An 11,901-nucleotide genomic window follows, 5' to 3' on the forward strand; every position below is an offset into this window, starting at 1 on the left:
GTAATAAGTGAAGCATATGAGAGTTACTCCCCTTTGCTATATTGTATTAATCAAGAAATCATTGTATATAATTTAATAAACAGTCTATTTGATTGAAAGAGAATACAAGAAAGAATGTTATACATGTATATGTTTGGTTTAAATGAGCAAAGCGTGGTCAAAGTCAGATTCTTGCCCGAAAAGCAATATAGAAGATTGACATAAAGATATACTTAGCAAAATTTGAAATTGTAGATAGTTTGTTAACACTGTGGTGATCTATTTGACATTTTATGAGTTATTATCAGGTAAAGTCAAGCTGACAAGAGACTGGATAAAGTTGTTTTATACTTTATCAAAGCGAACAAAGAATCATAGAGAGCCTGGTTGACTTGTAATTCGTGACAAGTGGCAAATAGCAACGTTATACAATGTAAAGCCAAGTCTCTGTGTACTGAATTGTACATGTAGCACTAGGCAAGTGACATATATTGAATACCTTACACAATAGGCAAATGTTCATTGTATTGTATTTTTATGCATTCATTATCATCCCTCTAAGGCTTGAGAAAACAAGCATTATCCCAAGGAGATCAGTTGGGTCAGGCACGCTACAATAAGCAATGGTATTTTTATCGGATTTTTGAAATTCTTGGGCAACATTTGTCTATCATTTAATTTTGTTTTATACTTCTATGGATCCTTTACAGTGTTGTATTAGACTCAGGTGACTGATAAAGTCCTTGGGCCTCTTGTGTAAAATTCAAATTATAAGATTGATAAATTACATTTTTTAAATTTACTATCTCATTAAAAATTGGTTATAAAATGACCATTTTTACTGCTTTTCGTCTGTAAAGATATGTCCTCCCCGTTAAACACAAAAAGCTTTGGTGTGAATTTGTGTCCATATTATCTGTAAAAAAAAATGTTGTTTCAAGGGGGGGGGGGGGGGTAAAAACATTTTCCGTTGATTTCTATGGTGAAAAACACAAGTTTTACCAACATTATAAAGTTATCTCTCTTTGTTATCCCAAATAAATATTTTTTAAGAAAATTCCTATAAATATCTATTTAAATATGAAAAATCAGTCAAATGCGTTAACTTTTGAAAATTGACTTAGAGGTAGACGAGAGAACAATACTATTGTTCGCAGTTCTTTAGATTGTCCCTTGTATATTACATATTTTTTTCTTCAAATCAGTTCTACATAATTTTTCAAAATCATGTTGGTAGCTTTTTTGTTTTTTTTATCGAAAAATATTTTGGTATCTCTCTTCTAGTTTCATTTACCTTTTGTTTATCGCGATTGCTTTATATTTTTTATTAGGAACACGTTCCTAAATAAGGAGCTCGATTCCTGTTAATAATTGAAAAATTCGTTTAAGAGTAGGGATTTTAGAAATAAATCTAGTCACTGGGTAGAATCTGAATTCCAGAAAATTTCAACTCACACTTTTTTTCTTGTTCATATAATCTTTCACCTCTTCGGTATCGAATGTTCACTTGTAAATGATTCTAAATCAAAAAGAAAAGAAGAAGAATATTAACATAAACAGCGCTTTTGGTATTGAGTTGTTGTATCTCATTTGTATTCTTTTACTTATTGTATTCTAAAGACTCAATCGTATTTCTTTCATTTGTCAATTTCAACTTACTATGACATAAACTAACTTCTTATGGCAGATTTCAATTATTAATGAAAGAAAAAGGGAAACAGTTATTTGCCTTAAAATATTGTTTTCTTACAAATTTAAATTTACAGCATAATACATGTATGTTGATATATTTATCTTTTCATCTGTGAGAGATTCAAGAAGGAAAATACCAAATAAAACACTATGACTAAGAAAGGAAATATGAACGAAGATTATGTAAGTACCACTTTTAAATGTTTTAATAAGTATGAGAATAAAAGGAAACAACAAGCACATAAGTGGACAAACAAACATAAAAGAATTGAAAAATACACATATCTTAATGACATATTTAACACAATATTTTTTTATTTATTAACCCATAACTTTCTTTTACGCATTTTCCTCTCATTCATCAATTTAAAAATATTTTAGGATATCTGTGTAATAATGCACAATCCATTTACTGTAAATCACCTTTTATTCGCGAAAACTTTATTTTTGCGCAACTACGCGAGACTGCCTGCTCGCACAAATCCAATTCTCACGTATATTTATTGTTATAAAAGTAATGTAGAACAAATATCAAACTTTGTGAAAATTATGTCTCGCTAATAAATACCAAATCACCATTCTCGAAAATAAGATGTCGCGTAAATTCGGTGATGTACATTAAATGTCTATTCTCCCTGTTTTACAATAGGTTGAAATCCAAGATGAATATCCGTGTCCAGTGTTTATAACCTTTGAAAACAGACCATATAGGCCGTATGAATCTCTGGTAAGTTTTTCAGTGTGTAATGTCTTTTATGTGTATCACTTTTTTGACTTGTGTTACTTCAAAAACCCAGCATTTCTCATCATACTCCTAGCTCCAGAATTGAAAAAAGCAATCTATATATTCAATGCAATATAATTATCAAATGTATGTTTGGGAATAAAAAAAAAACAATGAACAACAATAAGTACACTGTTGAGAATTATTGGATACAGTAAAAGTTATTACTGTATTAAGATCTGCAAAACAATATTTTCTTCTTCCACATATTATTTGTTTGTTCCCAAACGTTAAACACGAAGGGCATCTGGGGGGTTTTTATAAACGGATGAATACTTTATATAATGAACAATCTCAGTTTCTGTATAATTAGTTTATTTCATGACTATGAATTACAGTGTCATGATGATATCATGATGATTTAATAAAAAAGAGGAAATAAACTACACTTAGGGTTATCCTTGACATTCCTGTAAACATAACATTCATCATAAAATGTGCTGTATGAAAAAATTAATTCATTACAAATTGTATCGGTAACGATCCTTTAATAAAACTAATGTCCAAATAACTGTATCTCTCTTCCATTCTAAATGACCGTGTAGTGTAGGACAGCGCCGCGAGAATTCCATCGGCATCGAAAGCCAGTTTTATTTTGACTTGCCTAGATGGCCGCGCTGTTCCTGTACTGCTAGAAGACAGATTCCGTAGGTCGAGAGTTCAACCCTGGGCTGGGGCGGAAGTGGGTATCCTTATAAACGTGATTTCTTTGTGCTTTCCATAGTAATATTTCTTTACTTAGAGCAGTTATGTTAGTTTAAGAGTTGTTGTAAAATGTGTTGTATAAAAAAAAATCATTACAATGAGTATCGGTAACGTTCCTCTAATAAAACTAATGTCTAAATAACTGTATCTGTCTTCCATTTTCGATGACCATGTACGAGGGTTGTCCCAGAAAAACGCGAATATTTTCAATATTTTTCGTTTCACTTATATTAGAAAGTTAAAAATTGGCATACACCCTAATCAACATTTTTTACATAATTCGCAGAAATTTCAATAAAATATCTCTTTAAATAAGATTTTTCCCTCTGATAAACAAATCATTCAAAATAGCTCCCTGCGCAACACCGACGACGTCAAAATGAAGCTCGTGGAATTTTTTAATTTGTCTAGGAATCGTTCGAAGCAGAAATTCGATACTGTATTTGATTTTCTTTTAGTATCCGAATTATCCATTTCATACGTACTACAGTTAAGAATAAATCAAGGTTTGTTTTTTTTTAAATAGGCAATTCTACAACCCCGATCATAAACTTAACTACGCTCATAGTTAACGGCGGTCTCCATGATGTCCAGCTCTAGACTTTTCAGTTTGTCGTCATTTTTGTTGGTCTACCAAACGCTCCTTCAATCGGATAACCAGTCCATCCTTTAACCTCTTTTTCTATGTATAATCCAGTATTTGATACATGTACATGTATTTGTGTCATTCCTTCGTTCCCGCTCTTGGCCGCGACAGACCTAATTCGATAAAAAATAGGTAGCAACTGTTCCTTCGCCATGCGCTCGGCACTTTGAAGTAAAAGTTGCTCCTTCGGATGAGACCTTAAAAACCGAGGCCCCGTGTCACGGCAGGCGTTGGCACGATAAAGATCCCTCACTGCTCAATGGCCCTGAGTGCCGAGTAAAGGTCAAAATTTGAAGCCCTTCACCGGTATATGGTGACGTCTCTATATGAGTGAAAAATTCTCGAATGGGACGTAAAACAATATACAATATACAATCAATCGTTCCAGCTCATTTTCCGTATAAACAGGAGTCATACCCCGCTCCACACTGTACTGATTGATAATTTGGTGAGCTGCGTTATTGTCCGACGTCGCCGTTTTTGACAATATCTAACTAATAGTGTTTGGTCATATAACGTCATATTTTTGTCATTTATTAAGTCAAATTGATCTTCTTCTTTTTTTTAAACACGAGTACTCTAGATCGCACAGTTTCTATGGATGTAATTTTGTCACATTATATTTCCGTATAGCCTTGTAATGAAGAAAAATTAGATGACAATGCTAATATTTAAAGACAAGAAATTGCCGTGCGCTGACCCCCGATTTTTAAAATACTTTAAATGCTGTTTCTAAATGCATATGACGTTCCAACCTTTTAGTATTTGGTCAAAATGACGAAAATATCATTTTCCAACATTGTGCCAAAAATGAAAAATTTTGGTCAGGTAGTTTATGAAATATTTAAAAAGTTTGCGTTTTTCTGGGACAACCCTCGTAGTGTAGGGCAGCGCCGCGAGAATTCCATCGGCATCGAAAGCAAGTTTTATTTTGACTTGCCTAGATGGCCAAGCGATCTACCTCGCTGTTCCTGTACTGCTAGGAGACAGAATCCGTAGGTCGAGAGTTCAACCCCGGGCTGGGGCGGAGTGGGTATCCTTATAAAAGTGAATTTCTTTGTGCTTTCTATATTAATATTTCTTCGTTTAGGGCAGTTATATATATATGAATATGCACTGCATGAATATTTATTCATGAAAAATTAATATTTATTGAAAGAAATACACAATAAATAAGTCGGTTTAAAGGATACAAAGGCATTCTAAAGGAAGATAAAATTGAAACATGTATATGTTTATTTATTCTCTTCTGTAGTATGTACCATTAACAACATGCTTTGGTGAAATCACTGTTTTGAAGTAAACTGTTGAAAACTTTTGCCCATATAATGTGTTGTTTTATTGTTTTAGTAAGATTTCAACAGTGTTAGATATTTTTTTTTAAATAAGCTATGCTCATGAATATGCATCATGCTGAAACATACTCATAATATTAAGCATATTAGTGAACTCCATAACCGTCTTCGATTTTATATCCCTTCTTTTTTGCCGTTGCCTATGAACCTTGCCAAGTTATTAGTACGAGGGTTGTCCCAGAAATACGCGAACATTTGCAATATCTTTTGTTTCACTAACACTATAAAGTTAAAAATTGCCATACATCATAATCAAAAATGTTTGAATAATGCATATAAATTTCAATGAAATATCTCCGTAAATAACATTTTTCTTTCAGGTAAACGAATCTTATAAACTAGTTGTCGGCGTAACACTGACGACGTCAAAACGTAGCTCGTGGCGTTTGTAAATGTTCTGGAAATGTGCTTCTGGCAAAATTCGTTTAAGCATAAATTTGGCACTGTATTTAATTTTCTTTTATTTATTTTCAAATACTAGTGTTGCCAGAAGATTGCGGAATTAATTCTTTTAATAGACAATTTCTCAATGCCGATAATAAACCTAACAGTTTAACGGTTAATTGTTTAACGGCGGCCTTCCCTTAGGCCTATGACGTCCAGCTCCTGACTTTCAGTTTTCATTTTTGTTGGTCTACAAAACGCCTCTTCTATCGGATAACCAGTTAAGTCATCCTCAAACCTCTTTAACTGGGGATAAACCTGTGTCCGAGATTTATATTTCTGTTTTTCCATCGTTAACATCTCTTTATCGTATGGATAGGAGTCATATCCCGCTCAACACAGTACTGCTTAATAATTTCGTGCTCCGCATTATCGCCAAACGTCACCATTTTTGACAATATCTTATTAAAAGTGTTTTGGCATATAACGTCATATATTTGTCATTAATGTTGTCAAATTAATGAATTTTTATATACGAGTACACCAGATCAAAGAGTATTTATGGAGGTAAATTTTGTGACATTATATTTCCGTATAGCCTGGTAATAAAGAAAACTTCATTGACAATGCTACTTTTAAAAGTCAAAAATTGCCGTGCGCCGACCACCGATATTTAACACACTTTAAATCCTGTTTTATATACTTATGACATCACAAGCCTAAAATATTTCGTCAACATACCGCAAATATATTTTTCTAACATCGTGCAATTTTTTTTTAGTTTTGGTCAAATAGTTTCTGAAATATTCAAAAAAGTTCGCGTTTTCTGGGACAACCCTCCTATTGCAAAGATCGAAGATGTTCCTCGATGTATTTTTGTGAAGTGAATGTCAAGTCTTAATCTGTTGTGGCACTAATATTTCTTCTGAGTCTCAAATAATTCAAACTGTATGACTTTGTTTGATAAATTGGATGGGTATACAATATATGAAAGATAATGATATACAAAGAAAAGGGAAACAATTATGCAGAAAACGAGCCTGGTCCTCCACATAACCTGATGGAGTCTTTTCCATCCCGTATAAAACCTAGATAAGCATGTAGGCCAAAAACATAACATTTCTTAAGCTTCTTTGGTGTAGGTTATATGAAGTTCACTTAGATGTAATTGAAAGTTCTTTCTTTAAAGGAATGGAGAGAGGACGGGAGATATGAACGGGTAAGAATAATACAAGATAGTAAATTTTTAAATAACTTCTTCATTAACTGCTTTTGCAGAATATTTTTTTTAAAATGTAAAAAAAAACATCATGTACTAGTTCTAACAGGTTGGATGTTAGTGTAAAGTTTGCTTAATATTAATACATGTATGTCATTTGAAATCAAAAGAATTTTGATAATTCTTGAAATTTAGCAACCTATTTTTTGTAGTTTTTATACATTTTACTTTATATATACCTTTGTCGATTTAAAGCTCCAGAAATACCCCGCAAAATCAAACCAAAAGGAGAAGAAAGAGGTTGGCGATGAAACTAATAAACCTCAAAAATCAAGGGTTCCTATCAAAACATGCATTGCAGTTATCGTCAGTGTTATTCTGATCTGTGGTTTTGTTACGATGGCATCATTATTTGCTGTTAAGCTCAATAACAATGGTGAGTTATATTATATATATATTTTTTTTTTTTTACATTTTATAAGTTTTGATTGATTGATTGATTTATTCATTTATTTGAAAACTTCCCATCTACATTTAAAGCACTATTAATAAAAGCAAGAAATCGCTGTTTAAGAGACCTGCAAATTAAGTGTTTATTTACAAGCTTTCAATACGCCTATCAGGTGATGTAATCAAACAAACAACATTATCATCAACTGTCCTTCTGTGAAATAACAATCTTCTACTACATTAGTATATATATATATTTTTGTTAAAAAGCCTTATTTCATTTTTTTGGATAATTTTTAAAAGTAAATAAATTATTTTAATTTCATTTGTTTTTAGTAGAGAAAATCATAGCTTTACCAATTTTCTTTTTAAAAAAATGTACAAGCAGTGTTCAAGAATATACGTAGTTCACCAAACTGGACAAATTTGAGAGAAATCGTTCTCACAAGATTAACATAGTCAACATGGCATAACAATCTACGAGTTATTTCTCTTAAAATAGTGTAATATTTTGCGAAAAGTCACTCCGATTTTCTATTTTATTAAATATCGACTTTTTAATGTCCACCACCAAAAAAATTATCAAAAGAGTTAATATTATTAATAAATAAATTTTCTTGCTTATGTCTTCGTGTTATAGGGAACAATGCACGAGAGGATCAGAAAAGAATCATCGGTGAGTTCTTTCTTTGACGTGTCTATCATTTTGAAAGAACGAGAGTCTCTTTATGTAGAGTAAATAAGTAGAAATTTACTTTTTACTTGTCCCGTATTATGAATACGTGTTCCATGTTTGTTTCTTTAAAATGTTGAACTATCTTTAACAGAACTTAACCAGTCACTGCAACGGCAAACGAGCCTTTTGAAAAATGTAATCGGTAAGTCTTCACTCATGTTTTTTTTTTATTCAGTGGTGTTACTTTTAATATAAAAAACCAGGTATTATCTTTTTTATTTACATTTAAACACGTATTGTTCTTTAAAAAAATCGGCTGCCTACTTGCCTCAGAAAACAACAATAACATTTTATACATTAATTATCAACAAGTGGACCTTAGTTCTAGAAATTCCACCAGAATATTTTAAAAATTGAAATTCAGGCATCTCTAAACATATTTTTATTATGTCAAATATTAATAAGGGAAATTTTGTTCACCCTTTAGGAAAAAAAGATGTCTTGTATTTAGAAGCACAGTAAAGGAAGCTATTATAATAATGAAGTAAAAGAGAGGAATGATTTTATAAGCATAATTCTTTATATCCGTTAGGTTCGCAATATATTTTAAAGTCAGTGGGAATGAAAATCACTTCGCTGTAAGCGTCAATTCATTATAAGTGTTTTTGCTATAAGCGTGTTTTACCGTTAAACTTTCTGAGAGCTTTCTTGTAGAGTCTCCACACTCATGGTCCTCGAATGGAAAATCGATTTACATATTATTTCTGAGCAGAAGAACTTGGATAGAGTCTCAGGTAATTTAAGCAGGATATTCAAAGTACTGGTATAATTGTTTGATATGGATTTTATAACACGAGTGGTAGAGGACTATTTAAAATATATTAACGAGTGCGAAAAAATCCCATCTCACACAGAAAATAATATAAATGATTTGAATTGTCTATAAAATAGTCAACATTTTCATATTACGAAAAATACGTCAAATGATTTTGGCCTCCGATTGTAGAAAAGAGATTAAATGATTATGAATAATAATTACATTTTGTATTTTATTTTATTTTATTTTATTTTTATTTTTATTTTTATTTTTTTGGTAGGTTTGGTGTTCTGATATTGGGGGAAAATTAGCAGAAATTGAAACAGAAGAGGAGAACACATTTATAGTGAACAACACTTTGAGTGAGGCTAGCACAATTGGAGGTACAATTTTTACATTGTAAATCAAACACAATTTTGATGACTAATTTTAAAGCTAGCTAGAACCAATGTATTTATCCATAATACATAATGTCCATTATTGTATGAGTTATTTTGGCGGATGTGTTTTATACCAATTGTAGGGCCTTTGTTTTTATACTTAATTTGACTACGAAATGTTCCGTCTACCATACATAACAAATTTTGGTTGTAGTTTTCTCATCAACTATTCATTGCAGATGCTTAAAATTTTAACACACTCTTTGTTTAGGCATGTTGTACGGTGGGTATGAATCCGATGTCAACTTCCTGTTTATCCGCGTGTCTGTCTGTACCATACATAACAAATTTTGGTCGCAGTTTTCTCAGCAATTACTCATCGCAGATGCTTGAAAGTTTAGCTCACTCTTTGTTAAGGCATGTAATATGGTGGGATTCATTTTTGTATGATTTTAATGTCAACTTCCTGTTTATCCGTGTGTCTGTCCGTACCATAAATAACATTTTTGTTGCCGTTGAACTGGTGTATTCACATCTGAACAGAGCGGGGTATAATTAGTGAGCAATGGCTCACAGACTTCTTATTTGTATTTGTTTTTTTTTAGATTCATCACTTTTTCGTTATCAGTATTTTCACCTTCTTCATTAATTACCATTTTTTCTCCAACTCTTTTTTTTTTATTTTTTAATTGCTAAAAGAAATGAATCGTAACTACTACCACGTGCGGCAGATTAAATAAGGTCTACTTTGAAAAAAGTCTTTAGAGAGGAATTGCCATCTTTTTTTTAAAATTAATTTTCCAAGCCCTGATTCTTGTTGTGATGTAATTGTTTCATAGGCACTTCACTAATTACTATATATAAAGATAGGTCTTTTCTGTTAAAGACAACGCGCTTCATAAATATCAAAAATTCAAAATTACCGGGTGTTTTTTTTTTTTTTATCAAATCCACAAAAACAATAGAATTTCGAATAACTCAGCTTTAACTTAATTCCACGTAACTATATAATTATCTTAACAATGGCGACTATGAAAAAGAGAGGTAGCCCAGCGGACGCAAGCAGTTTGACAAATTAAGATAGAAAAGTGTGGAAGAGAAGGTATATGTAGAAAAAAGTAAGAAGAAAATCATGTTGCTTTAACAACATTGTGTATACAAATACCCTTTCTTTCATCGTGCCATTAATGCTGTATTTTCCGGCAGTCACCATACAAAACTGTACGTGTGGCGGATCCTATTAAAATTCAAGCCAATTTAACTATAGAGACGTGAGATGTGAAGTTATCAGAGTTGAAAATTGATGAAAATTTAATTCTATTGTATAATAAGTTTATCTGCACACAATTTCGTATTATTATTTTTAGCCAAGATGCGTCATATATCTCCTTAAAATTAGAAGTGATAGCTTAGCATATTCTTTTTTCAGCGTTATCTTTTCATTGTTTGATTGAAGGATATTTTATATACATAGAAGATTTTACATATGCCTTAAAATTTTGAAAACCTGAAGGAATGGTTTTAAAGAACAGAATAATTTATCCATCAGGGTATTTTGTATAGCCGAATTTATATTTATAATACATGATATACATTTTGTAATTAGAAGTATGTGTAAAAGTGTTAAATTTATTTTATCTGTTGCTCAATACAGTGAAACTCGGTTAAAGGGGCTATCAGTGTACCTCGTTGTATCCATAATCCATAATCTCATCCGTGTAATAAATTCATGTAAGTTTATAGACAAATCTTCGACAAACTATGACCACAGAATATGTCCAGGGAAGTATTAAATACAAAACCTACCTTGGAGTACTAAATCTTTTTGATAAATTGAATTTCAAATATGAATGTTTACAAAATGTTTACAAAATATTGCCAGTTCAATATTTTGAATGTTGATATCATAAAAATTCATTATCAAAAATATTATTATCTTTATTTTTAACCTCAGTTTTCTAAATCCATAAATTTGTTATATCCCAATTCGTTCTATAAGGAATTAATTAAAACTTCGCCGGGAATAAAATAAACTTCGCTATATCCGTAAATTGGCTATATCTGTGTTTGTGCCAAAGAGCTCGAGTTTAACTGTAAAAACATCTTTTAAAAAATGAAACCCTAATTAAGAAAACATATTTTTTTACTTTTTTTTTTTGCTTCTTGACATTTCCAGCTAGTGTATGGGTAGGAGGAACAGATGAGGAAAGAGAGGGTGTTTGGAAATGGGCGTCTACAAATGCAAATATAACATTTACCAATTGGAGTCCAGATGAGCCAAACAATATACTCGATCACGAGCATTGTCTGGAATTGGCAGGGATGGAAGCATGGTCATGGAATGATAATTATTGTAAAAACAAAAGAAGATTTCTATGTGAAATATTGCAGAGTTAATCAATTTTCGCTTCTCCCTTTTTTTTTAAGAAATATTTATCGTCATCATTGTTTTACTGCATTTGTTTGGTTTATATTTATGTCACGTATTCTATTTTTTTTTTCTTCCATTGAAGTTCACTTAGTACGAACAAACAAAAATCTTGAAAGTGAATACTAGATGAATGTTAATACAAGCAAAATAAACATGTTTAATCATGTAAAGTTTAATGGTTAATTTTCATTCACGATTTCTCCCCAGTGTTCTTCAAAGTAATGAATATCGTCATAGTATTAGATTTATAAGGGGAATTGCTAAGCATGAGAGCATCATAGAAAATTTCTTATATAATTATGTAATTGATAAAGGGAAAAATCCTTCTTTTTAATTTCATGTCCTCTTCCTCGCTTTTGGTATGAGTTCCGTGACCCTTTACA

General features: G+C 31.4%; 1 protein-coding gene across 1 annotated transcript; it reads left to right on the forward strand.

Annotated features, from left to right (window-relative positions):
• Nucleotides 1-1,821: 1,821 nt before the first annotated feature.
• On the forward strand, nucleotides 1,822-11,495 carry LOC133180177 (hepatic lectin-like). Its single transcript, XM_061314745.1, has 9 exons — nucleotides 1,822-1,854; nucleotides 2,321-2,398; nucleotides 6,735-6,764; nucleotides 7,020-7,200; nucleotides 7,855-7,890; nucleotides 8,042-8,092; nucleotides 8,605-8,684; nucleotides 8,988-9,090; nucleotides 11,264-11,495. The coding sequence occupies exons 1-9, from the start codon at nucleotides 1,822-1,824 to the stop codon at nucleotides 11,482-11,484; spliced, it is 813 nt and encodes a 270-aa protein (XP_061170729.1). The 3' UTR covers nucleotides 11,485-11,495.
• Nucleotides 11,496-11,901: the final 406 nt, after the last annotated feature.

Source organism: Saccostrea echinata, unplaced genomic scaffold, assembly GCF_033153115.1.
Source record: "Saccostrea echinata isolate AGI-Se365-2 ecotype Australia unplaced genomic scaffold, CSIRO_AGI_Sech_v1 ptg000006l, whole genome shotgun sequence".
In the NCBI taxonomy this organism is placed as follows: domain Eukaryota; kingdom Metazoa; phylum Mollusca; class Bivalvia; order Ostreida; family Ostreidae; genus Saccostrea; species Saccostrea echinata.

What these genes read in the sequence shown, in the direction of transcription:
- LOC133180177 (XM_061314745.1), top strand. Translation starts at nt 1,822, where the DNA reads ATGACTAAGAAAGGAAATATGAACGAAGATTAT. An exon ending in ATAGGCCGTATGAATCTCTG is followed by an intron (nt 2,399 to 6,734) that starts GTAAGTTTTTCA and finishes CTTTCTTTAAAG; the next exon opens with GAATGGAGAGAGGACGGGAG. An exon ending in TGAGGCTAGCACAATTGGAG is followed by an intron (nt 9,091 to 11,263) that starts GTACAATTTTTA and finishes TGACATTTCCAG; the next exon opens with CTAGTGTATGGGTAGGAGGA.